The following is a 27,670-nucleotide window of genomic DNA, read 5'->3' on the forward strand; positions in this document are numbered from 1 at the left end:
ATCACTTTTACTTGCTATGTTTTTATATTTGTAGGAGACAACAGTGAAAAGAGATCATCTCTGGAGTTTAGAGGGCTGAATAGGGGACAGAATGGAAAAGTGAACGCCTGATGTACCTGGTTATTCCACATCTGATTTCATTTTCATACTTGCAGAGCTTTTTGTCTAATGAGATTTTACTCTAGGCTTTCACTGCTGATTTCTGTGGTGAAGAGATAATGATTGTCCCAAACCAGTTTGAAAGAAAGTCAACAGCAGAATTTATTTATTTATTTATTTATTTATTTTTTTTCTTTTATTTATTTTTTTTTTTATTGGTGTTCAATTTACTAACATACAGAATAACACCCAGTGCCCATCACCCATTCACTCCCACCCCCCGCCCTCCTCCCCTTCTACCACCTCTAGTTCGTTTCCCAGAGTTAGCAGTCTTTACGTTCTGTCTCCCTTTCTGATATTTCCCACACATTTCTTCTCCCTTCCCTTATATTCCCTTTCACTATTATTTATATTCCCCAAATGAATGAGAACATATAATGTTTGTCCTTCTCCGACTGACTTACTTCACTCAGCATAATACCCTCCAGTTCCATCCACGTTGAAGCAAATGGTGGGTATTTGTCATTTCTAATAGCTGAGTAATATTCCATTGTATACATAAACCACATCTTCTTTATCCATTCATCTTTCGTTGGACACCGAGGCTCCTTCCACAGTTTGGCTATCGTGGCCATTGCTGCTAGAAACATCGGGGTGCAGGTGTCCCGGCGTTTCATTGCATTTGTATCTTTGGGGTAAATCCCCAACAGTGCAGTTGCTGGGTCGTAGGGCAGGTATATTTTTAACTGTTTGAGGAACCTCCACACAGTTTTCAGCAGAATTTAAATAACTTTCTTTTAATGTACCAAGTCAGCTATTTCCCAAATTCCTTTCTATTTGACTACCTCCTCCCCTGCCACTTTCTTATCAGCTCTAGATTGCTTTCATATCCTACAGTTCTTTTATAATATTTTGTTGGTTCCTAAAACTTATGTTTCTCTCTTGCTTATGTTGTTTCTCGAGGGTTATCTGGAAGAAGGAAGAAACAATCTGTACTAGTTTTTTGTGTTGGAATTAAGTGTTAACTCTATTCTCTGCTTTTTGTATTTTTTTTTACTTGTTTTTGATATTTCATTTAATTTTCTTATTCTCTTCTGCATTATGAGTAATTTCCTCAGATCTTACTACTAATTTATTAATTTACATTTTTTCCTCTGTCAGATCTACTGCTTAAACCATTAGTTGATTTCTCTCTTTTTTTTTTAACTTTTTTAAAAAAATAGGCTCCACTCTCAGCCCAGAGCCCAATGGGGGGTCTGAACTCACAACCCTGAGATCAGGACCCGAATTGAAATCAAGAGTCGGACTTTTAACCAGCTGAGCCACCCAGGCACCCCTGATTTCTTTTTTATTTCAATGAATTATTTTTTTGTCTCTTGAATTATTTGCAGTTGGTGTTTTTTCAAATTAGCCATGTTTTCCTTGTCTTATGTGTTCTGTTGCTTGTTTTTACAACTCCAAACTTTGAAAAGTTGTGAAAGGGATTAGTGTGGCTGCAGAAAATTGGATTATATGTTTTCTTCAGAGCTTTATTAGCCTGCTAAAGTAAAGTATGGAGATACTTCTCAATGATCTCTCTTCCAGTTGTCTTTCTGTATGTACAGCTAAAAGCTTTAATTATGAATAAGGAGAGATTATAGTGGGAACAGAAAAACACAGTTTTGCAAAGTAATAGGCTGTTTCCCAAGGTTAAAATGAGAGTATTTTTATTTTAAAATGCCTGGTTCTTTCATAATATGAAACGGAACAGTGAAAGAGAAAACCGGAATGAATGTAGAACAAGGTCTGCAGGAAATGCTTTTTTTTTCCCTCTTTCATTTCCCCCCCTTCAATGTTTATTTATAACATTGAATCTGGAAAGAAGCAATACATCTTTTTCCATAGCTGGCACATTTTGGGGGTAATTTTTCATTTAGATGTAACTCACATAACACAGAAGTCGTTTTCCAGTGTAAATTAAGTGACTTTAGTATATTCATAGTGTTAGGCAATCATTACCACTGTCTAATTATTAAATATTCCATTACTCCCAAAAGAAATGTATTTGCTCCTAATTTTTTCCTCCTCAGTTTTGGACAATCTTTAATCTATTTTCTGTCTCTATGGATTTGTCTAGTTGGACGTTTTAAACAAATAAATGGAATAATACCTTATGTGGCTACTTGTGTCTGGCTTTTTCACTTAGTATGGTATTTTCAAAGTTCATCACACTTGCTGCCTGTATTAGTATTTTACTTTTTAAAAAAATATTTTATTTATTTGTTTGAGAGAGAGAGAGAGGGTGCAAGAGAGAGTGAGCATGAGTGGGGTGGGGGGCAGAGGGAGAAGGAGAAGCAGGCTCCCTGCTGAGCAGGAAGCCAATGCAGGGCTTGATCCCAAGACTCCAGGATCATCACCTGAGCTGAAGGCAGACCCTTAGCCAACTAGCCACCCAGGCACCCCAGTACTTTACTTTGTTATATGAATGAAAGGTACTCTTTTGTATGGACATATCATATTTTATCTATTATTCAGTTGATAAGACATTGGAGCTATTTCCATTTTTTGGCACTATGAATAATGCTGCCATGAACAGCTGTGGTAAAGTTTTTGTGTGAATATATGTTTTCAATTCTCTTTGGTGTGTAAGTAGGAGTAAAATTGTTGGATCACACTGGAACTCTGTTTAACATTTTGGGGAACTGCCAAACTGTTTTCCAAACAGCTGCAGCTTTTTACAATGCTGCATTCCATAAATGAGGCTTCTCTTTTCTCCACACTTGTCGTTTTGTTGTTGTTTGTTTATTTTATTATCCCCATCCTCCTAGGTGTGAAGAGGTGTCTCATTGTGGTTTTGATTTGCATTTCCCTAATAACTGACAATGTTGAAAATATTGTTATGAGCATGTCTTCTTTAGAGATGTTTCTACTGAATTCCTTTACCATATTTTAATTTGATTGTTTGTTTTCTTATGGTTGAATTGTGAGAGGTTTTTATGTGTTCTGGATCCTAGATCCAGTTTTGGAAATAGTTTTGAAATAGAGAAATAATGAGTCTGTCTTCTTCTTTTTCAATATGGCTTTGGCTAATTTAGGTTCCTTGCATCTCCAAATGAATTTCAGGATCAACCTGTCCATTTTTGAAAGAAAAGCCCTTGTAATTTTGGTTGAGCTTGCACCAAATTTATTGCACTGATCACTTTGAGGGATATTGCCATCTTAAGAATATCAATATATGAGTATGCTAAAATTTAAATATTTCATTACTCTATGTCATATATTTTATATTAATCTATGTCTTTCAATCCATGAACATTTATTATTTTGGAGTTCCTTACCCTACATTTTTGCTGATGTTACTCTTGGCTCAATTTTGATGGGTTTATTAATTTTAAAAAACTTATAAAATTTTACTGCAAAATGTTATGTTAATGCAAAACTAATTGAGTTTCTTTGTTAATGGCATATTGTTCTTATAAATTAAGTTGTAGTTAGTTTCTTGGAATATAGTACATATTATTATAAATATTGTGTTTTTTAAAGAATATAAGAAAAGTTCTTTTTTTTTTTTTAAAGATTTTATTTATTTATTCATGAGAGACACAGGGAAAGAGAGAGAAAGAGAGAGAGAGAGAGAGAGAGGCAGGGAGAGAAGCAGGCTCCATGGAGGGAGCCCGATGTGGGACTCGATCCTGGGTCTCCAGGATCACGCCCTGGGCCGAAGGCAGGCATTAAACCACTGAGCCACCCAGGGATCCCCAGAAAAGTTCTTTTTATTTCTTTTTATGCTATATCTAACTCAATTTAGTAGGTTTTGCTCTCAACAGTGGTTGAGATTATTATTTATTTTCTTTTTTAATGTGTCCAGATAGCAACTATTTAGTGTTGCACCAGAATATTTTTCTTTGCTTTTCATTAACTTTACAATCATGTTATCTTTCTTCTCTTATGTTAACTTTAAAATATTTTCACTTTGATTAAGCAATAGGTAACAAAATATCGTTTTCCCTATTTCAGCTAGTCACCAGGTATAATTTGGCTACTTTCTTTGGATGGAATCCTAAATTTAAAAAAATTATAAAGTCAGGATATTTTTTATTATATTTATTAATTATCAGTGTTGTAAAATCTACTAAAATTCGAAGAATGATCCAATTGGAAGATATAGTCAGCTTTCCCTAGGTTAAACTTGCACAGGCAAAATGTCAATATAAATATTTCAGAAATTGTACCTTTTATATGAAGACAATTTGTCTTCTTCACTGTTCATAGTATATTCTCACTTTTTTTCTTAAGATTTATTTGTTTATTTGAGGGAGAGAAGGAAGGAGAGCACAAGAGGGAGGGGCAGAAGGAGAGGGAGAGAGAATCTCAAGCAGATTCCAGGCTGAGTGCAGAGCACAATGTAGGACTCAATCTCATGATCCTGTGATCATTTCTTGAGTCAAAACCAGGAGTTGGTTGCTTTAGCTGAGTGGGCCACCCAGGCACCCCTTTAGTCACTTCTAAGAAAACATTGATCAAACCTTTGTGAGATAGCTCTGTATAGTATGTCTATAGAGAAATTTACCCTCTTTTATTGTGATGTTATTGGTTATTGTTATAAATTTTAACCAATTTTGCTATAAAGCAGGTATCTACTTTTTTTTTAAATTTTAGAGTTGGGGGAGGGGCAGTGGGAAAGGGAGAGAGAATTTCAAGCAAGCTCTGTGCCCAACTTGAGCCCAATGTGGGGCTGGGTCTCACAACTCTGAGATCCTGACCTGAGCCAAAATCAAGAGTTGGACACCTAACCAACTGAGCCATCCTGGTGCCCCAGTTGTCTATTTCTTGATTCTTGCTAAATGCTTCTGGAAAGTCCTGTATTAGATACTATGAACATTGATACTTCTTGGATCAGTTTTCTCAGCTGTTCTTCCTTAGAGAACTTTCAGATTGTGCTAATGGATTAGCCAAGATATCCCGGACTCTTTTTAGTTTAGAAGCAAATATATTCCATGAAAGAAGAATGCTTGACATAAGATCAAGCAGAATAAAAATTACTAGAATTGAATAAACCAAGGAGGAAATTAAAATGTCGTTATCTATTTGGAATATGGTAAGTGTTATTTTAAATATTGTGTTTTTAACAAATATAGGAAAAGTTTTTTTTTCTCATTCTCTTTATATTGTATCTAATTTAGTAGATTTTGTTTCTTTGGATGCAAATAAAACATTTAAAAATGATATTTGACTCCCACTGATTCCTTAGAGTTCAAACACATACTTTCATCAAATCTATGTACTTTTCAAGGCAAATATTGCATGGATTAATAAGAATCTGCTATTTTCTTTTAAAATGGATGTAATTGGACAGGTTGTGTAATCAAGGCCTACTTGGAGAAATGATATTTGAAGTTAATTTTCATTCAATCAGACATGATAAGTTCACTATTGAGAAGTATTGGTGGAGTCAATGCGTACAAAGTTCTTTTATGAAATTGACCTGGTACCTGACTTACAAGGCTTCAGTCTCACAAGTATAAGTAAGATCGTTTCCTTGCAAGCCAAGGACCCTGGAATTGGGGGACTTTTACATGAGAGACATTCATTTAACTTTGTGGGTACTATAGGTGAAATAGTAGGTCCTAGAGGGTCTTAAAGGTCTAAACCAAGATTCCTCATGAAAGTTGCTGGACAAAAGGTAATTATGTGGCTTTGGTAGTTGCTTAATACTGAAGGCTCAAGATTTGCAGACAAAATCCAGGAGGCCTACATGGCCGATTAACCCTCCTAGCACTTATGAAAACAATTAGTACAGACCTAATGAGACTGCCACTCCTCTTTTTTTAAGTCAAGAATGATCTTTGGAGAGGGGAAACCATCAGAAACTCAGCAATAAGGCAAAAATAGGAGGTTGCACATTCTTTCAGTACAACTTGGGGGCAAGGGTCACTTAAAGATTATCAGGGAAAATATACTTAATTCATTTCATTATTTACTACAAATGAAAGTTTCCAGACTCCGTGAAGCTACTTATTGATTTTTGTCAGGTACACATGCAAATAATTTCTGTCTCGTGGAACAAATAACCCCAAAGGTTTTATGGCATATTTTATATTGTTTAATTTTATACCTAACCTATCCTTCTTATCTTAATAGTTTTTGTTAAGTTGTCTGTAAATATCTGAGCATTTTGGATGTTTTTTGAAATAGTTATAACATCTTAGTGGTTAGTTAATTAATGGGTTAAATAAAATCTTTGACATGTGTTCACTTTATGTTTGCTTGAGAATATAAAGTAAATATGTATATATATGAATATATATTTTCTTTTTGAAAATTATACTGTGATGAATAATTTGTTAAAATAAGATACCATAGTTAATAATATTCATCTATGAGTCCTACTATAAATTTTAAAAGATTTTACACAAATTGGCAAAGGCATTCTCTTTTATTTTTAATCTTTTCTTTTTTATGCCTGATATCAAGAAGCAATTTGGGATCCCTGGGTGGCTCAGCAGTTTGATGCCTGCCTTCAGCCCAGGGAGTGATCCTGGAGACCTGGGATCGAGTCCCATGTTGGGCTCTCTGCATGGGGCCTGCTTTTCCCTCTGCCTGTGTGTCTGCCTCTCTCTCTCTCTCTTTGTGTTTCTCATGAATAAATAAATAAAATCTTCAAAAAAAAAAAGAAGCAATTTAATTTTATATTCAGCTGCTTTGTATCTTTGGGATAGAATTTCTGAGCCAAGTGATATCCAAGTGTAGTGAGGATGAAAATCTTTTGTGTGGCTTATATATTAACAGAGTTTGGGTAATCGAAGATCATTTACTGGACATGACAAGTTTCATTTTGTCAGATTAAACACACATTAGATCTTGGCATGGATTTTCTGAGGCCAAGCTTTGTTCAACAATAACTTGAATCCTTGCAGACCTTTTGCATTTAGTGGCTTGAGTATTCTTTTATTTTTTATTTTTTAATTTATTTTTTATTGGTGTTCAATTTACTAACATACAGAATAACCCCCAGTGCCGTCACCCATTCACTCCCACCCCCCGCCCTCCTCCCCTTCTATCACCCCTAGTTCGTTTCCCAGAGTTAGCAGTCTTTACGTTCTGTCTCCCTTTCTGATATTTCCCACACATTTCTTCTCCCTTCCCTTATATTCCCTTTCACTATTATTTATATTCCCCAAAAGAATGAGAACATATAATGTTTGTCCTTCTCCGACTGACTTCTTTATTTTAATATTATCTCATTAATTCTGATTCCTAAATGTTATAAGAAAAGGGCCTGAGAATATTAAGAGAAAAGCATAAAGATATTTTGCATACTGTTGTTATTTAAGTAACAATGACTACTTTTATATTTTTAAATTCACTAAGATGAAAGGTCTACAAGAATACTTCTACTTTGTATTAAGTACTAAACAAATAGTCCTTGAAGGAGGTACTAGCACAGATAAATATCTATAGATCAGCATTTTCCCCCAAATGTACCTTGAAGTTCAGCAATATTAATGACTCATGAATTTATATATTTGTATTATGAATCTTTTTATTTTCCTTATGACCAAAGGAGAAATATATGAGAAAATTCTCCTGGAGAATTTTAACAGCAAGAAGAGATTCTTCTTTTTTGAGATAAGCTATAAACATGGCAGAAGACTAGATGTGAAAACTAGACCCCATATCTCATCTTAATTTTTGTTTAAGTTATGGAACAAGATATTTAATTATTAAACTGTGTGGGAATATATAAAACAAAAAGAAAATTTCTTGGCTTCTCCTTCTACCATTCAATCATTTGGAATATGCTCATTTATTTGTTCTTATTTTATTTTTTTAAAAAGATTTTTATCATTTATTTATGTGTGTGTGTGTGTGAGAGAGAGAGAGAGAGAGAAGAAGGGAGAGCACAAGCGAGGGGAGGGGCAGAGGAAAAGAGAGAGCCTCAAGCAGACCCGACAGTGGGCATGGAGCCTGACACAGGGCTCCACCCCAGGATCCGGAGATCATGACCTGAGCCAAAGTTAGACGCTTAACTGACAGCCACCCAGGTGCACCTGTTTGTTCTAATTTAAAAGACAAATAAGAATGGATTAGGTAAACTGGGCCAGTAGTGAAAAGATTATTATTATTATTTAAAAATTTTATTTATGTATTCATGAGAGGCACACAGAGAGAGGCAGAGACATAGGCAGAGAGCGAAGCAAAAACCCTACTTCCAGATAAGGTCACATTCACAGATACCAGGATTTGGGACTTCAACATATCTTTTTCTGTGACACAGTTGAACTCACAACGGATATAATGTGTATTTGCCCTTTTGATGATTGCTGACAGCTAGTTTTGCAAGACAGAGGCAACAATTTTCCTCTTAGAGCTTGGTGAATATATAAAATTACTTTTAAACAAGTTTTGCTTAAAGTGCCAATGAATAACCAAAATTCTGTTTCCTCCTCATTTATTTGACTTTGGAGAAGTATGAAAATCTTTCACATAAAATATTTGTGAAGCATTAAACAATTTGACTGAAATGGTGTTTCTAGCTCATTTTCTTTTCTTTTTCTATGTTCTTTTATTTTTATTCTTTTTTAGTTTCAAAGGTAGAATTTAGTGATTCATCAGTTGCATACAAACACCAGGTGCTCATTACTTCAAGTGCCCTCCTTCATGCCCATCACCCACTTAGCGCATCCCCCTATCTCTTCCTCTCCAGCAACCCTTGTAGCTCATTTGCTTTATTCATGTATTCCAACACTTTGTGTTCATCCATTTCTCCTCTACCTAGCTACCTGTGGGAATATACTCACTCTGCCAGTGACCCATTCAGTCACTCCTTTGTTTCACTGAGTGCCTACAATAGTCACGGTGCTGTGCTGAGTGAACAGGCTGCAAATGTGATTAAGATACAGGTTTGGTTTTCAAAGATGTCTGAGTTATAGATGAGAGGAACATAATTTTTTAATTATTCTTTTTAAAAATAGATTTTAGTTATTTATTTGAGAAAAGAGAGAAGAGCATGAGTTGGGGGGAGAGAGAGAAGGCCAAGCAGACTACCCGCTGAGTGGGGACCCCTACATGGGGCTTGATCCCAAGATGCTGAGACTATGGCCTGAGCTGAAGGCAGACAATTAACTGACTGAGACACCTGGGTGCCCCAGAAAACAATTTTTTAAAGTGTGGAATTGTATAATGTGGAAGAGAGATGTGCTAAACCATTTAATTATGTATAAAAAAGAAAGCCCAGCTCTAAACAAATGGTCTGTGTATTTGGATATCAGCAAAAATTTCCTTCTTCCCTTTGCCTAGAAGGTGAACTTTTATTTTTTATTTATTTTTATTTTTAAGCAACCTTTATTTCTCCTGAGGTGGGTGCACCGTTCCTGGAAGTACTGCAATACCAGGTCGATGCTTGGAGTGGATGGGGCAAGCTCCTATTCCATCTCCTAATTCCAAAAATCCATTTAATATGTTGTCCTCGGATAGAGGATGTATCAGATATTAAACTGATAAGAACAGATACTACACTTGATCTTAGCCAAAAGACTGAGAAGCAATTGAAGATGAACTCTTATTATGCAAATCTGATGAAGTCCCAATAGTTCATTTTTGCTTTTGTTTCTCTTGTCTTCATGGATGTATCTTGCAAGAAGTTACTGTGGCCAAGTTCAAAAAGGGTGTTGCCTGTGTTCTCCTCTAGGATTTTGATGAAATCTTGTCTCACATTTAGATCTTTCATCCATTTTGAGTTTATTTTTGTGTATGGTGAAAGAGAATGGTCTAGTTTCATTCTTCTGCATGTGGATGTCCAATTTTCCAAGCACTATTTATTGAAGAGACTTTCTTCCAGTGCATAGTCTTTCCTCCTTTATCGAATATTAGTTGATCATAAAGTCGAGGGTCCACTTCTGGATTCTCTATTCTGTTCCATTGATCTATGTGTCTGTTTTTGTGCCAGTACCACACTGTCTTGATGACCACAGCTTTGTAGTACAACCTGAAATCTGGCATTGTGATGCCCCCAGATATGGTTTTCTTTTTTAAAATTCCCCTGGCTATTCGGGGTCTTTTCTGATTCCACACAAATCTTAAAATAATTTGTTCCAACTCTCTGAAGAAAGTCCATGGTATTTTGATAGGGATTGCATTAAATGTGTAAATTGCCCTGGGTAACATTGACATTTTCACAATATTAATTCTGCCAATCCATGAGCATGGAATATTTTTCCATCTCTTTGTGTCTTCCTCAATTTCTTTCAGAAGTGTTCTATAGTTTTGAGGGTATAGATCCTTTACCTCTTTGGTTAGGTTTATTCCTAGGTATTTTAGAGTTTTGGGTGCAATTGTAAATGGGATTGACTCCTTAATTCCTCTTTCTTCAGTCTCATTGTTAGTGTATAGAAATGCCACTGACTTCTGGCATTGATTGTGTATCCTGCCACATTGCCAAATTGCTGTATGAGTTCTAGCAATCTTGGGGTGGAGACTTTTGGGTTTTCTATGTAGAGTATCATGTCATCGGTGAAGAGGGAGAGTTTGACTTCTTCTTTGCCAATTTGGATGCCTTTTATTCCTTTTTGTTGCCTGATTGCTGAGGCTAGGACTTCTAGTACTATGTTGAATAGCAGTGGTGAGAGTGGACATCCCTGTCTTGTTCCTGATCTTAAGGGAAAGGCTCCCAGTGTTTCCCCATTGAGAATGATATTTGCTGTGGGCTTTTTGTAGATGGCTTTTAAGATGAAATATTCTCTTGCTTCAAATCTTTCAATGGTTCCTTTTTTTTTGAAAGATTTTATTTATTTATTCATGAGAGACACAGAGAGAGAGAGAGAGAGAGAGAGAGAGAGACAGAGGGAGAAGCAGGCCCCCTGTGGGAAGCTTGATGCAAGACTTGATCCCAGGACCCCTGGATCATACCCTGAGCCAAAGCAGATGCTCCACCACTGAGCCACCCTCATTGGCATCCCTCTTTCAATGGTTTCTATCAACAAATGAAAAATATTGTTCTAGTATTTCATTATCTTGTAATCTTATTCTTGCACATATTTTTAAATTTGTCTCCGTGTATACATTGTTTTATGCTTTCAACTTAGCATACTATGTATATTCATGAAGTTAACCTTCAACTTTGTAGTTCAGTCCAAATTCAGAAAGTAAATCAAATTTAGAATTCACTTCATGTGACTTGAATAAATGAAAATAAAACTATATCTGAATAGGGAAGGCTAAATATTGTAAACTACTGATATTCATAATTATTATAACTTGATTTATATTCAATGCAACACTAAACAGTACCCAATATGATTATGGGGACAATTAACTTGACGAAAGATTTCAAAGTTTATTTTCAAAGAAAATAATAAACAGCATTGCAGGAAAAAAAAAGATAAAAACAGAGAGATGGGAGGAACCAGCCATAGTAGTTTCTTTTTTTAATTTTTCAAAGAAGATTTTATTCACTTATTTGAAAGAGAGACAGTGAGCATGAGGGGGTGGAGGGCGGGGGAGAGGGATAAGTAGACTCCTTGCTGAGCAGGAAGCCTGATGGGGGGCTCAATCCCAAGACCCTGGGATTATGACCTGAGTCCAAGGCAGACACTTAACTGACTGAGACCCCCAGGGGCCCTGCCTTTAGTAGTTACTAAAACATTTTATTAAGCTAAAGAATAGCAAATATTTTACTTGTAAAGAAACATATGCAGGACTTCATCACCCCAAAGATCTCTCTAAAGTTATCCCTTTATAGTCATGTCAATCCCCTCTTGCCTTACCATCCCTAATCCCTGAAAATCACTATTTTTTTCCCATTTCTATAATTTTTTTCATTTCAAGACTGTTAAATAAAAAGAATAATACAGTATGATCTTGGAAATTGGCTTTATTTTCACCAGGCATAATATTTTTGAGATCCATTCAAATAGTTTTGTAGATCAACAGCTTGTTTCTTTTTATTGTTGAGTCATATTCCATGGCATGAATGTACCACTAGTATCACCATTCACATATTAGGGCACATTTTGATTGTTTCCAGTATTTGGAAAGATTGTTATATTTTGCCTATCTTCCTGTGGGTTACTTGAACACATTTTGGAATTCCATTTTGATTAATCTGTAGTGTTTTGAGCCAGTTTTTCATATAGCTTTTATAGTGTTTTTAAAAATACTGAGGGAAATAGATACATGTTTCAGAAGGGAAATATCACATTGATTAAAAAAACAAAGGAAAAGGTAGAAGTGTATATGTCATGAATTTATTCAACATATAAATTTTTTATATATCCAATTCCTGTCCCTTGTTTCTCTCACTATCTTCTCTCCTGATGAGTCCTTTGCAACTGGAGAAGGTCATTTGATAAGGTCCACAGTTTCCATTTTTAAACAGTTCTGTGTCCAGATTCTAAACAGTAGAATAAAAGGTGGGAAAATTAGGAAAATTCTATCATCTACTAAAGGAATGATTTTTTCATATTTCAGTTGTGAATATTTGAACTTAATAGAATTTATTTTAAATGTTAAGTATGTTCTTATTTTTTGTTTCATATTTTAGAATGGAGAAGTGAATGTCTCATAGCAAGTGCTATACTGTCAAAGATGAACATTGTCAACCAGCCTAAAGGAAAATCTTGTAGATCACATCTCTCATGCTGTGCTATATGGAAAATTACAGGGAAAGCTTTCCTGACCCTAACTAGTATAAGTTTAGAAACATCCTAAAAATGTCATAGGTGATAAATATATCACCACTAGGGATAGACTATAAACTAAATATTAGATGATTTAGTTTTTATACGTGGCAAATTTCTGGGTTCATCTGCAAACGAGTCACCCCAGGCCCAGTAATTATACTTCACATGCATTTTTTTTTCTTCACATGCATTCTTTTCCTACTGAGAAAGTCTATAATACATTTTAAATAGTTTAAATTCCTAAATGATACACCATGGGCTTTTATAATATGATAAAGATATGATCAAGAAGCAAACTTATACAGACAACTGATGTTTTATTTATTTTCTTTATGTTGGCATTAGGCTTTACTGTTTATACTTTACCAGCACTGCAGGGATCCCTGTACTCTTCAATAGTAAATTCCTCTGAAACACAAAATGATGAGACAGCAAGGGTGAAGACATTCAGTAGTAGGCATATGAGCAAGTAATTACAAATATAAGCTAGGAAATATATACTTATAAGTATATATTATATACTTATATATATAAGTATACTTATATACTTATAAGTATAAGCTAGGAAAGAAAGTATAAAGACAATTATGTAGCCATTGAAAGCAAATGACTTCTGTACTAAACCATGCAGGACTGGTGGAGGGGACAGGAGGAGAATATTGGGCTTGGGGAATTCAAGAATTCAGGGGCAAGTTTCACTTTTATAGTGAAAGATTATCTATCTATAGGATAATGTATGGCCCGCTCCACAGCTGTGTTCTCCTTATTGGAGAGTTAAACAACTTCCTCTCTGAACTCTTTCACACTCCAGGAAGGAGTCAAGTTTTAATAGGATCAGCTGCTAAGACACTGGTTTCTAGTTCAAAGTCGTGAGCAAAAGGAAGAATTTATGATATATTACAGAGTTTCCCAACTTTTGTGAGACTACTCAAGGCACAAGTCAAAAAGGATCAAATTTGGAGCTCCTGGGTGGCTCAGTTGGCTAAATGTCTACCTTTGGCTTAGGTCATGATCTCAGAGTCCCGGAATCAAGCCCCATGGTGGGCTCCCTGCTCAGCATGGCGTCTGCTTCTCCCTCTCCCTCTACCCCTCCCCTCTGGTCATGTTCTCGCCAGTGCACACTCTCTTATAAATAAATAAATAAATAAATAAATAAATAAATAAATAAATAAATAAATAAAATCTTTTAAAAACTGATCAGATTTTAAGTCTCATATCACAAATCAATATTCAGATGCTTTTTAGTTAGTACTACTCTACTTATATTTCTGGAATAATTCAAACCAGAACAAACAACTTTATAGGAGAATTTAGAAAGAACTGATCCTAATATTGCTTTATGATTGATCTAGAAGAATGCTTCTAAGACTAGTTTAGGAGGCACATGATTATCCAGTGTCTGTAAACTCACTTTCTCTTCCAGTGAAAGATTGTGGAATTTCGATTTAGTTAAGGTGAACTTTTACCAGGTTAGTCAGTTTTTTTCTTTCAAAGCACATCCTGACCCCAACACTGTCGTGCTGTACTCCCCTGGAATCGCACTCACCTGTCTCATAATAGTCATAGGCTTTTACAGTAGCTGGTTTTAAATTGTCAACTTGGATGTCTTGTTCCACTGAGAAGGAGAAACTCAGAGTTTGATTGGTTAGCTGGAGAGACAGGAAAATGGGATTGGAATCAAAGATTAACATCGTGAATAGTTACCATCCTGTCTTCCTATGGTTTTATCAAATCTTATGGTTATGCTATCCATCTGCCCCAAAATCTATGGAAAGCATGGGACATTTTGAGACTGAGGTCATACACTCAGTGGCAGATACAAGGAGGACAAAAGAGATGATTTTATGAACAGTAAATTGTAGTAAATTGAGCCTTGTTGACTGGTCCAGTCTTCATCTCCCTCTATGGCTATTTTCTCTTCCCTCACCTATGTGTGTGTAAAACATTATCTGGAATCTGGATTGGTGTGTTGGAACCTCCAGCAGTTTTCTCAGGTCCAGCAGAGTCACAGAATCTTACCTCTTCAAAGTAAATCAGAACATGGTTGGTGCTCACTTCAGTCCTTTGAATCTGAGGCTTTTCTTGGAGCTGTTGGCCAAGAGGATAAGCCAGACATATGGATGAGGAAATAACCGGCTGAGAGCCCTTTTTATGTACTTGTGATCTAACTGGCTGCTCAGAAACATCCAAACTGCTAATTATGATTTCTTCAAGGTTAATAGCAATATTTATTAAACCCTTTTTCTATTGTCTACCATCTCTATCATCTATTTGTACCTGTGTATCTCTATGTATCATCTATGTGTACCTGTATCTGTCTGTCCAGCTGCTTATCATCTGTCAACTTACCATCTACCTATCCAATCTATCTCTAACATATACATTTTCATGCATATAAGAGAGAGCATTAGCTTTTATATATATATAAAGGCTATATATATATATATATATAAACAAGGAAGAATATCACATATATATGTGTGTATATATGAGTATATGAGATATATTTTTATATCATACATATGTGTATATTATATATTTTCCCTTCTTAAAATATATGATAGGAAGATAATTCAGTACCTCTCCACATATCTGGATGTCACAGGGCTTGCTGGAGCATTTTTAACCATGTCTATGACATATCTCTTACACTGGAGACTGCATAACAGGGCTATCCACTATTAAAATTATGAAGACACTCTAGAGAAGTGAGTTTGAGGGAGTAAACCTCTTGAAAACACAATCAGTGAAATAAAACTGACAAGCATAAATGTCAGCATTTATCATGGCTTTGCTATCCATAAGATATTTAAGGTTTACCTTTCTCACTGATGATTTCACAGGTATGAAGCCTGATACCATCTTCACGTCAACAATGACCATGTTGGAGCTTGATCGTTCCCCAGTATAACTATGAAGTCAAGACATAGGGACAAGGCATTCAAACAAAATTCTTTGGAGTTCAACCAAGACAGAAATCCATCCCTCTTCTCTTTTATTTCTGGTGTTCCTGATCCTTAACTACCACTCAGCTTCCTCATCCATTCTATTTGTTCTGCTATGCTTGTTACAAAAAACCATTATTTTGAACTCACACTGCTAGTATGGCAACATCACACACTCAATGTTAAGGTTTTTTTCAGTAAGAGTGAAGATAATTTTCTTGTTAGTAAATTTTGCAAAAATTCCATATTCATATTGTGTGCCTTTGGACAATGCAGTTTCCCAGCAAAGGAAATAAATTTCTCCATATTCTACAAAAGATATTATTACAAAAGGATTTACCTAATGTTGATGTGAATCTGGAATTTCCTGTGAGTGTCTACTCCATCACAATTCTTGGGGAAAGTATCAACCTTCAGATTGAAGGGAACCTTGCCTTCTTTCTTGGGCAGGATGTTGTATCTCAGGGATGTCTAAAACAAATTGAAAAAAACTTTTTTATCTTTGCATGCAAATAGTCTGTCTCTTCTAGATGATTCATATCTCTCCTTAGTTCATATTTCTTCTGCAACTTGGAGATTCATATGTAGTTCCTGAGACCTATTCTCTCATTTGCAGCATTCCCTAAATCCCAGAAGTCTCACCTGGAGGTACACACATCCTGATCCTGACACTGTTGTGCTGTACTCCCCTGGAATCTCTGGCAACCTGACTTCTTGTAGCAACAGGCGATTGGCATCGTGTACTTCGAATTTTTGGGAGAATGTCTCTGAAGACTTGACAGTGACTACAGTTGTTTTCTCCCTTTTACTGAAAGTTGCTGCTCCATATTTGGACAGGGCTTGGAGAGCTACCACTGTATCCTGAAAAAAGATGGGGCAGAAATCACAGGAGAGAAAGTAACAAAATCATACTGGATGTAAATCAGATCAACGGTATTTTCTCTCAGAGTTATTTCATGACAAACACAGCCCTCCCTGCTCTTAACCATAAACTACTCTATGTACTTGAGGGGAACATGAAAAAGTCTCCCCATTCAAATAGTTTATACATAATGGAGATTAGACCCAAACAGCTGACATAAACCAGAGGCTGTTTCAATAATTTATAAATTTATGTAACAATACACAATATTTGTTGTAAATATTCAGAGAAAGGAGAAGAAAGCAGAACTAGATTAGTAAGAGAAAACTTACTAATGAGAAGGTAAATAAGAAGACTTACTGAAGAAGCTACCATGAAGAAGAAATAAAATTATGTATGTTTCATGAGAAAAGTTTATATGGATAGAAAGAGAGGCATCAGGAACTACCAGGGTGGGAAATATTATGTGGAGACAGAGAAAGGAGAGAGCCAATTCCAGAAAAAGGGGTGGGATTAGCCTCATTAGATAGGAGTATCCGTGTTTACTGGGGGAGGGGAAATGTTTTGAATAACATGTTAGATAATTTTAGTCTTTGTATGAAGAAAAGATTTACTTTATCAGGAAATTAAGTTTATGAAATATTGCTTTAGGAAGATTGATCTATTTTATATTTGAGAGTTGATTAAAAAGAAAAGATATTAGCGACGGTACAGAGAACAGAGCAACAATGAATATATAAAATAATGAGGCTGGAATCTTTCTGGTGGTGGAGGAATGGAGAAAGTATGAATTAGAAAATATTATCCAATTATTCAATTCCCAGAATATAGTTGTGTTTATGTAGTAATATATTTATTTTTCTTCCTAGCGTCTCTTCACAGACCTGAGTGGAAGAGAAGCCCCCATTGGCGTTTTGTTGCTTGGTGATCCATTTCACAATACGTGAAGCCACAGACAGGTCTTCTGAAGATGGGGCAGGCGAAGCAGTAAGATAGGCAAGGAGCAGGTAAGAGGTCATCTCCACTTCAACTGAAGGAGCCCGGGGTTGATAGAATGTCGTAACTTCTTCAACTTTCCCAGGACGCTGCCAGTGGATTGAGTCCTCTTTGAAATGGAAAAGAATATGCTCTTAAATTTAAAGAATGGTTTAAAAATCTAATTCATGAACGATCATTACAATCAGAGCTCACCTGGTAAACTGATGTAAAAATATCACATAAATCTTTGCCAAAAAAGGAAATTAAATTTCTAGCAAATCACATTTTGTCTTTGTGTCTATTACATTCTTGCGTGATATTAAAAGTTGGGCTGTATAGTTTATAATGTGTGAACTGAAAAAATGATCCATGTTAGTAACAGAATTACAGTGTTGGATCAATGATAATTGTTTTTTTGTTAAAAAATTTTTAAAAAGATTTAATTTATTTATTCATGAGAGACAGAGAGAGAGAGAGAGAGAGAGAGAGGCAGAGACATAGGCAGAGGGAGAAGTAGGCTCCCAGTAGGGAGCCTGATGCAGGACTTAATCCCAGAACCCTGGAATCATGATTTGAATCAAAGGCAGATGCACTGAGCCACCCAGGTGCCTCCGTGGTAATTGTTCTTATCCTTATAATAATATAATATGATATGATATATGATATGATATAATCATGATGGATCTTCCTTCTTCTTTCAATCACTGGTGATTTTGGAGGTAAATTTTGCAATAGCAGCCCTTACCTTCTTTCACAGCATCTTTGTCTAGTGATTTAAGAAGCTCATTTCGCTTGACCTGGTTTCCTGCTAGGGCAAAGGCATAAGCCAATAATGCCTTCGTATAGACAAGACTTCCTTGGGCCTCTGAGATGGATCCCCAGGCACTTTCCAGGCAGAATAGAGCATTGCGGACAAGAGGGTGCTATAAGGAAGATTAAAAAGAGATCTTTAGGTAGCAGAACCAGGCTAATGAATTGTTGGTAGGCTAACACCAGATTAAAAGGCACAATGTATCATGTAACATCATGGTTCTGACCAGAGAATAATTTCCTCTGCAGTTTCCAGAAGGATCTAGTCTTTTATGTTCCAGTGAAATATACCAAAATTAAATAACATAAAACCCGCAACTCATTTTACTCATAGTTTCAAGATTTGTATTCCTTGTATTTGTGAGGACTGTGCTGGTACATACAGTGACAGGCAGTGGCATCTCCAGCAGAGCAATGGTGATGTAGGCAGAGAGCGTCAATTCATCATCTACCCCACCCTGTAAAGATCAGAGGCAGAGATATTCAAACACTTCAATATTCATTAGCCAGAGTTGGCTAATTCTACTTTCCCCCTGCACACTCTTCACCAGAAAGCATTTTTTCTTGTGCAACATTATTGATTTTTCCCTCTTTCTCCTCCACCTGAAAATTCTTGAATCTGTCTCACATCATTTCCTCTCACTTTCAGTAATATATTAGGGTTTTTGCATGCGGTTTTATAATTCAATAAATAACTACTAATTTATTGTCAGATTTCAGAAGCTTTAGAGATTACCATCCTTCCTCAAAGCTATGTCGCCAAGACGTGAAGAATCAACAGGTGTATCTTTGCTCCTACACATCACTATTTTCAGGGACCAGAACAAAATTAATGGCACCACCTTAATAGCATTGTTTAGTAGTGATCCAGAGCGTTGGAAACAACCATTTTCCTTCTGTCTTTGTGAGAGCCAGGTGAGGGAACTCGTGATGTGTGACATCTCCACAAAAATGTGTGACCGGGCTTGAGCAAAAGACTTGAGCACAAATGCAGTGAGCCTGTCCAGCACAGAAGAGACAGACGTGAGGACCATCTCACATTTAAAGCTCACTTTGGGCAACTAGTGAGCTAATATACAAAGCAATTCTTAGCTTAGTGCTCTTCTCTCAGTCATTGGTCTTTGCCATCCAGTAGAGGAAATTCTTGGGAAGAATTGGTGGGGAAATGACACTTACCCCCTAAATATTCTTTTGTTTGTTCAGCAAATATGAGTGTCTTTTAAAAATCTTAACTTTATTGGTTTCTACAGAATTAACCCAAACTGCCAACTCCTGAATGATTTAATTAATTAATTAATTAATTAATTATTTTTTTATTTTTTAAAATTTTTTAATTTATTTATGATAGTCAGAGAGAGAGAGAGAGAGAGAGGCAGAGACACAGGCAGAGGGAGAAGCAGGCTCCATGCACCAGGAGCCCGACGTGGGATTCGATCCCGGGTCTCCAGGATCGCGCCCTGGGCCAAAGGCAGGCGCTAAACCGCTGTGCCACCCAGGGATCCCTATTTATTTTTTAAAGATGTTATTTATTATTCGTGAGAGACATTAAGAGAGAGGCAGAGGGAGAAACAGGCTCTAGAGTGGGGAGCCTGATGTGGGCCTCAATCCCAGGACCTCCGGGATCATGACCTGAGCCAAAGGCAGATGCTCAACCACTGAGCCACCCAGATGCCCTCCTGAATGATTTTAATATCATCACAGTCTCTTTCTGTCCTTTTCCTTAATGCACAGTATAGAAGCTTATCTTACTACCATTTCACATTATAACACTTTCTGCCTTATATTTTCATTTTGAGCAATCTTTATTTTCCTGCTATTTATTGTGCTCCCACAGCTGGTGTGTATTCATACACAAAATGGTGATATTACACAGTAGAATGACAGACATATGGAGTTTTAAAGGATAACACATTTCAATGAAAGAACTTTCCAGAATTCCAGATTAGAATGGACCCATAGCAAACATATGGAAACAATGATCTTACCAAGTGTTTCCCTGACTTCTTCCATCATGATCCCCAAAGGTGCTGTATGAACCATCACTGTGCTTATAATTCAACTGCCTTTGGTACCCTGAAGAGGAAGTATTCATAGATTTATGAAATAGCAGAGACTTTGGAGAATTAATCAGTTTTTTCCCTAAAAGCTTGGTTAGGAATCATAGGAAGGAAAACTATTATTTTATTAAGATGTCTTCAAGGCTTGATAATGCCATTGAATTTCCTGGCAGTACAGTCCGACATTTTATTGGCTATGGAAGCAACAGTGATTATGAAATCTTAACCAAACGTATGTTGATTTGAGTTCACTGAAAGAGATATTTAGGGAATCAATTAAGATTTCTCTTTTTGGAGTTATCTCTCACCACTGATGAGGTAGTTGATGGCTTTGGACTTGATAGTCTCTGTCAGTTGTCGTGTCTCATTCAGGTAGTTCAGAACATAGATGTTAGGGACGAATAGGACCATATTTTGCTCTCCACAACCATATGGCATCCGGAGAAGATTCTGAAGATTTTGCATTGCAGAGCCTAGAATGTCACCTGGGGAATGAAAGATATTAAAAAATCAGAGGAGGGGTACCTGGGTGGCTCAGTCTGTTAAGTGTCCAAATCTTGGTTTCCAGGACGCCTGGGTGGCTCAGCAGTTGAGCGTCTGCCTTGGGCTTAGGGCGTGATCCCAGAGACCCAGGATCGAGTCCCATATCAGGATTCCTGCATGGAGCCTGCTTCTCCCTCTGCCCCCCCCCCCCATGTATCTCTCATGAATAAATAAATAAGATCTTAAAAAAAAAATCTTGGTTTCCACTCAGGTCATGATCTCATAAGTGCAGGAACCAGCCCTGAGTTGGGCTCTGTGCTCAGTGGGGGGTCTGCTTGAGGATTCTCTCCCTCTGTCTTTGTCCCTCCCCCCACTCCCTAGTTTGAGCTCTCTAAAATAATAAATTAATCTTTAAAAAAAAATCAGAGCTGGTTTCTGTTGGGATAGGAAGATAGATTACTAGCTAAGTGAGAGGTCAAATCACTTATGGAGGGAAGGACAAGAGTATAAGAGGTGAAGAGAAACAGGAAATAGAAAAGATAGAAAAAAGTGGGAAAAATAAAGTTGATGATTCCAGGATGGGAAAAATAATGGCAGGGCACTTCTTTTCTGATGAACTGCATGTCTGGGAAAAGCCAACTGTTTTCAAAACTATTAGGAAGCATCATCACTTAGTCAATCTCTTGAAGATGAGGGCAGAGAGGGGTGACCCTTCTTATTCCTTCAAGTATGTCAAGGTAGAATAAATAGCACAACATCCATCCAACCCCCTTTCTGACTAATATACAAAGCAATTCTTAGCTTAGTGCTCTTTCTCTCAATCCAGTGCCTACACCCGAAGTCTTCATTAACCGTGGATGGTGAGGCTACATGCACTAGAATAATGAGATGGACAGCTGCTTGCCTTGGGCTGGCCGACTCACCCAAAACCGAATATGTCGCCCTGGCAGATCCTTCAACCACATCTGAAGGAACTTTTAGTGACAACTTTTCAGGTACATCAGTTTCTAATGAAAGAAGACAAAGATATATAAGAGAGGGAAAAAGAATGAGAGAAATGTTCTATTTTTTTTAATTTTTCCCCCTTTTTGATCAAATTCCAACCTGTCATTTCTCTTGACTATTCTATAATAATGTAACCCAAGTTACATTATTTGATGTAACCCGTTTCTCCTAAAGTCATGATTCATGTCAGTTAAGTTCATAATAATATATGTTTGTGCTAAATTTTTATAGATTTCCTTACAGTAGGCCTCGAGTGGGACCCGCTGGGGAAGCCGCAGGATGAATGTGGGGGTGGCACACAGCGAAGTAAACCCCAACACTCGCATGGTGAATAGCCGGGGCATCTGGCCTACATCATCTTGGTAGGACTGCTGCATGTGGTTCTACTCAGCATCCCCTTCTTCAGCATACCTGTTGTCTGGACCCTGACCAACGTCATCCATAACTTGGCTATGTATGTCTTCTTACATACAGTGAAAGGGACACTCTTTGAGACCCCTGACCAAGGGAAGGCTCGGCTACTGACACACTGGGAACAGATGGACTACGGGCTCCAATTTACCTCTTCCCGCAAATTCCTCAGCATCTCTCCTATTGTACTCTACCTCCTGGCCAGCTTCTACACCAAGTATGATGCTGCTCACTTCATCATCAACACAGCCTCATTGCTTAGCGTACTGCTGCCTAAGTTACCCCAATTCCATGGGGTTCGTCTCTTTGGCATCAACAAATACTGAGGGATAGGGCTGGGGATAACACTGGACCAAAGGGCTAGAACATCCTTTCCTTCTCCGTATTGTCTTCTGTATCTTGAAAAGCCTGAGAACTATATAACCTTTCCCCAACTCCAGGAAGAGAACAGATTGGAAAATGGGGCTCCCGGGGCCCAGCCCTAAGAGCAAATTTTTTTGAATCAGGAAAGGTGGGAAAGATAAGGGCTCAATCACTCTCCTTCATAGCGCCATGTTTAAACAGCTCATTTGGTAACTGAGCAGCTTGTTTTGTGATTTTTTTTCTAGATCTTCTACCCACACCACTTTCCAGCTCTGTTTTGCTGTGTATTTTCCTTATAATAAAGATACTTTTTTTTCTTTCCAAAAAAAAAAAAAAGATTTCCTTACAGTAAATAAGGAAACATAAACATATACCTTATGTTATGCTTATTTCTTTTCCTTCATTGTTTATGTCAATATTTATTATTAGTGTTTTTAAAAAATAATGTTCCTGGGGTGCCTGGGTGGCTCAGCCTGTTAAGTGTCTGCTTTTGGCTTAGGTCATGATCCCAGGATCCTGGGATTGAGCCCCACATCAGGTTCCCTCCTCAGAGGGCTCCTACTTCTTTTACTATCTCTCTTTCTCAAGTAAATAAATAAAAATAAAATCTTTAAAAACAACACTCATGTCATAAGTACGTATTAAGTGCATACTATATGCCAGGTTCTGTTTTAAGTGCAATGATAAAACAATTTTCAAAAAAATTTCCTGAATTCCTAGAGTTTTTATTTTAATGGGAGTAATAAAATAACAAATAAATATTTATTATGATAGATGTTAGAGATATAGTTCTACAGAGCAATATATAGTTCTATATAGTAATAATATAGCTCTATAGAGAAAATTAAGGCAGAGAGTTAATATGGGTGAGCTAGTATGACAAAATAAATCAAGAAGTGTAGGGTGTGGGAATCGGGCTCCCCTCTTTGATAAAACAAAATCACAGGTGATTGAAGACTTCATATGTGTCAAGGAGTAAGATTTATAGATATCTGGGGGAAAAGACTTCCAGAAAGAAGGAACAAGAAGTGAAAATACTCCAGAAATTTGAGCATGCAGGTTGTGTTGCAAGACCATACTAGGAGTCCACTGTGGCCAGAGGAGGGTGAGGGAGAAAGTAACAGGATATGAAGTCATGGCAGTAGCAAGGGTTTGGATGGGACATTGAAGATATAGGCTCTAACTTTCAGGTCATGGGAAACTCTTGGAAGATTTGAACAGAAGAGCCACATGAGCTGACATGTGCTTTAAATGATCCCTCTTGCTGTACAGGATCAAGGGAAGATGACCAGGAGATCAGTTAGGAGATTGTTGAGATGATCCAGGAGCGGAAAAACTAGAGTAGAAGTGGACTTGGTAAGAAATGGGAAGATTCTGGATATAATGTGAAGATGGAGCTAATTAGATTTGAAAATAGTTTGGTTGTGGAGTCTAAGAGAGAGAACATAATAAAGGGTGACTACAAAGATTTTATCTCAAGTAAGTAGAAAAAAAATGGAATTTCCATAATATGAGATGGAGAAAACCATAGGAGGAGTGGGCCTGTGGAGACCAGCAGAAGTGTAGTTTTGAACATGCTGGTTTTGAGATGTCTATTAGCCTCTAGGCCTGTTAGTGCAGATGATTAGTGGGCAACTGAATAAACGAGTTTGAGTTAGGAAAAGGGCATGGACCTAAGTAGTACATTTTGTTGTCTCCAGTACAAAGTTATTAGTTCAAGTTCTGTGACTAAATGAGATTATCAGGGGATGCTGATAGAGAAGAGAGATCTGCACACTGAGCATCATCCCAAGATGATTCTAGATGGTGCAGAGTGAAACATTTTAAGGATAATTTTTATATGATTATATTAATGGTATTAATAAAACATTGGTTTCCTATATATGTTATTGACCTGAAGTTCTTCTTCAAGTAACTTACATAAGTTAAACTTGAGTATCTTTAAACTATTAATTGAATAATAAATAGTACTATTGCCACACAGATATTTTAACACTTTGAAAATTGTTTAGGAAGAAGCTTGAGTGTTGGAAAGAATCCTGTTCTATGCTCATCAGCTTTAGTTCTCATTGTTAGGAGCTTTTAGATAAGTCTTTTTACTTCTTTAAGCCTTCATCAGGAAAAAATTGTTCTGAATCAAAGATTTTTAGATTTGCACATGGGAGAGTATGCTAATTTTTTTCCCAGAGGAAAATATACCCCCAAATAGCATTCTGCCACTATACACTTTGGCAAGTGGCTTAATATGAGAATTTTGTTTGTTTTTGATACTCACCTGCTGCACAGAGGAGTGTGTTGAGAGTTTCCTCCTTTTCTATTCCTTCAGGCTTTATATTGAAAAAAAAGGTGAAAAAGTAAGGTAATACTGAATATATAGGAAAAACATCAACCACTTTAAAGTGGAAGAGAAAATGTTAGTAAGAAACTGAGTTGTAAACACATCTATATTTTTGGGAAATGAAATGTGATTGTCCCAGACATAGTGGGTAATGCTATATAATATGATAAGGCCCCTGAGAGTCAGAGAAAGTATACCTGCATACCTCAACTAATAAGGGCTTGACTACAGTATCCTTCTGTCCAAGTTCTGGGACTCTTGGCACCTCATTGCCACACAATTCCTGAGACTGCAAGGCTTCCACAGTAGCTGTGAAATTCATCTTTCCTGGGGAATAAGATTCTTAAGGAGTTAAACAGCGATTCCATATTGCATGGCTTGCCTTTTGAAGATATATTATATATATAGTTATATATATATATAAAATTTCTTTCAGCTCATCATTGTTGAAGGAAGAGAAAAAAAAAGCACGTATCTGGGTCATAGTGGAAAATCATAGTGGAAATCATTACAACATAGGAAGTAGGATTTGTTAACAACTTTACCACTTACCCAGTGACTTTGGGGTCACAGCCCAGAACATAGTTTTCTGGTGATTTCCACAGATACAGGGAGTTTCTTCGTTCTTTCTCTCTAGGTCAGCCGACTTGTCAGGAGAGGCTTCCAGCTGCACACTGACCTGTCCCCCACACCCACCCACAAATCTGAGAAAGATCACAGGCAGAGGTACAGTAACAGGGGAAAGGAACTTCAAAGGACAATGTGAACCAACTGAGAGGCTTCGAGGAATTGTTCAAATGAGGTAAATCCTGTCCAACGCTTTGTAGTATAGCTGTTGCCCATAGGAAACTGAAAAGCCAATGGAATTGAGATATTCCCAGGGCTTAGGCTTTCATGCCAACACAAGGAGGACATGTTTGCTTTAGTCAGAGTGAAAAAAAAATAATAAGGTAATCAGGTGGCTGTTAATGTCTGAATTTAGGAAACAGCCCTCAGTGAATATGACCTTATCACCTTGGATCAATCAGGGAGCTTTGCTCTTAACACCTATTCCATTCCCCAGTTTGGCTACAGCATTCTTCAGCTACCATCCCTGGGAGATGACCCAGGGAGATCCAGATATTAAGTGGCGGTCATGTTTCTTCTTTGCACTTTGCTCGCTCTCAGAGGAGTGTCCTTACCCGAATGCAGTGGGACAAATAGTTGAACACGGTTGCTTTGAGTGTGAAGGCTTCTCCTCGCACCACAGAGTAGGGAAGAGTGAGTTCCAGGAAAAAAGGCTGGAACACTTGAAGAGAGATGGTGGGGGAGAGGCCTAGCCCTGTCATTTCTGACAAGCAGAGGGCACTGGCCTTCCACTCTGTGATGGTGTCAGGGACCTTCACTGCCAGCTCACTTCTACCTGATAAACTAGAGGAGGGAAAGAGAGGGAGACTTGTGAGTCAGTATTTTTTTTATTTTTATTTTTTATTTTATTTTTTAGCACAGACCCTAGCTGATTATGGAGCTTGGTAACCTAGTCATCCAGTGTGGTCAACACTAAACCCTGATACAAGGTTGGGCACTTCTAGCAAAGTCTCTGAAAGTTCATCCTTTCCTTTTAGGGGCAAAGGTAGTCTCCTACTTTCCATGATTTTAGACATATCAGGACCAAATTAGGAAAAAACTGCATTTTAAGCTCTGAGATCAATGAACTATGAACCTAAATGTTTACCAGGAAGAAGTGGAGCAGAACCAAAAGGCTGAGGAACACCAGAATCATAGAGGATGGGTCGCATCTTCTCCTGAACTAAATTCTGGGCAATACACAACTTACTCGACTGGTACCAAGTCCCAGATCCAGGTCTCAGGGAAGTACTTCCGCACTGTCTCTTTCACTTCCACGGCTGGAGAACTGTGTCTCATGACCATTGGATAAACTGCTCCTGCACTACCACGTGCTAGAGGCAGGACTGTGGAAAGACAGTACAAAGGGCCCAATGTAAACCTCATTTTTATCATGAGTTTCTTAGAGTTGCCTAATTTCTCAAATAGAATAAGGTCATTTGCTCAGGGAAGGTTTATTATTGGAACAACTTAACACACCAGCTTGTTACTTTGTACATTTATCTATTCTGTCTTCTAGGAAAGCTAATCCTGCTGCTTCTTCAAAGAGTCTGGACATAAATGTATTTTTCTCAACAAGAACCATATGATCCTCTCATTAGATGCAGAGAAAGCATTTGACAAAATACAGCATCCATTCCTGATCAAAACTCTTCAGAGTGTAGGGATAGAGGGAACATTCCTCAGCATCTTAAAAGCCATCTACGAAAAGCCCACAGCAAATATCATTCTCAATGGGGAAGCACTGGGAGCCTTTCCCCTAAGATCAGGAACAAGACAGGGATGTCCACTCTCACCACTGCTATTCAACATAGTACTGGAAGTCCTAGCCTCAGCAATCAGACAACAAAAAGAAATAAAAGGCGTTCAAATTGGCAAAGAAGAAGTCAAACTCTCCCTCTTCACCGATGACATGATACTCTACATAGAAAACCCAAAAGCCTCCACCCCAAGATTGCTAGAACTCATACAGCAATTTGGTAGCGTGGCCGGATACAAAATCAATGCCCAGAAGTCAGTGGCATTTCTATACACTAACAATGAGACTGAAGAAA

At 37.3% G+C, this 27,670-nt stretch overlaps 2 protein-coding genes and 1 non-coding gene across 4 annotated transcripts in view; 1 reads left to right on the forward strand and 2 right to left on the reverse strand.

Moving 5' to 3' along the window:
- Positions 1-9,436: 9,436 nt before the first annotated feature.
- On the reverse strand, positions 9,437-9,627 carry LOC119866457. The gene has a single exon (XR_005380214.1). It is a non-coding gene; the product is annotated as a U2 spliceosomal RNA (small nuclear RNA).
- Positions 9,628-11,932: 2,305 nt separating this feature from the next.
- The window catches only part of LOC611458 (pregnancy zone protein-like), a 50,238-nt gene continuing 34,500 nt past the window's right edge, over positions 11,933-27,670 (reverse strand). For both annotated transcript variants that reach the window (XM_038576748.1, XM_038576747.1), the window contains exons 18-36: positions 26,827-26,962; positions 26,192-26,420; positions 25,563-25,689; positions 25,216-25,337; positions 24,948-24,999; positions 21,817-21,900; positions 20,719-20,895; positions 20,339-20,426; positions 19,196-19,352; positions 18,737-18,811; positions 18,289-18,466; positions 17,450-17,670; positions 16,346-16,564; positions 16,044-16,174; positions 15,579-15,669; positions 14,778-14,846; positions 14,305-14,407; positions 13,125-13,166; positions 11,933-12,469 (exon numbers count right to left, since the gene is read on the reverse strand). In XM_038576748.1, coding sequence (XP_038432676.1) covers positions 12,447-12,469; positions 13,125-13,166; positions 14,305-14,407; positions 14,778-14,846; positions 15,579-15,669; positions 16,044-16,174; positions 16,346-16,564; positions 17,450-17,670; positions 18,289-18,466; positions 18,737-18,811; positions 19,196-19,352; positions 20,339-20,426; positions 20,719-20,895; positions 21,817-21,900; positions 24,948-24,999; positions 25,216-25,337; positions 25,563-25,689; positions 26,192-26,420; positions 26,827-26,962 — 2,324 coding nt within the window. In that variant the 3' untranslated portion in view covers positions 11,933-12,446. The remainder of the gene's footprint in view (positions 12,470-13,124; positions 13,167-14,304; positions 14,408-14,777; positions 14,847-15,578; positions 15,670-16,043; positions 16,175-16,345; positions 16,565-17,449; positions 17,671-18,288; positions 18,467-18,736; positions 18,812-19,195; positions 19,353-20,338; positions 20,427-20,718; positions 20,896-21,816; positions 21,901-24,947; positions 25,000-25,215; positions 25,338-25,562; positions 25,690-26,191; positions 26,421-26,826; positions 26,963-27,670) is intronic.
- LOC102154580 (ORM1-like protein 2) lies at positions 22,178-22,830 on the forward strand. The gene is given in 2 exon segments (XM_038576749.1): positions 22,178-22,244; positions 22,247-22,830. Coding segments are annotated over 2 exon segments (456 nt in total). The 3' UTR covers positions 22,636-22,830.

This window comes from Canis lupus, chromosome 27 (genome assembly GCF_011100685.1).
Source record: "Canis lupus familiaris isolate Mischka breed German Shepherd chromosome 27, alternate assembly UU_Cfam_GSD_1.0, whole genome shotgun sequence".
NCBI classification, from domain to species: Eukaryota; Metazoa; Chordata; class Mammalia; order Carnivora; family Canidae; genus Canis; species Canis lupus.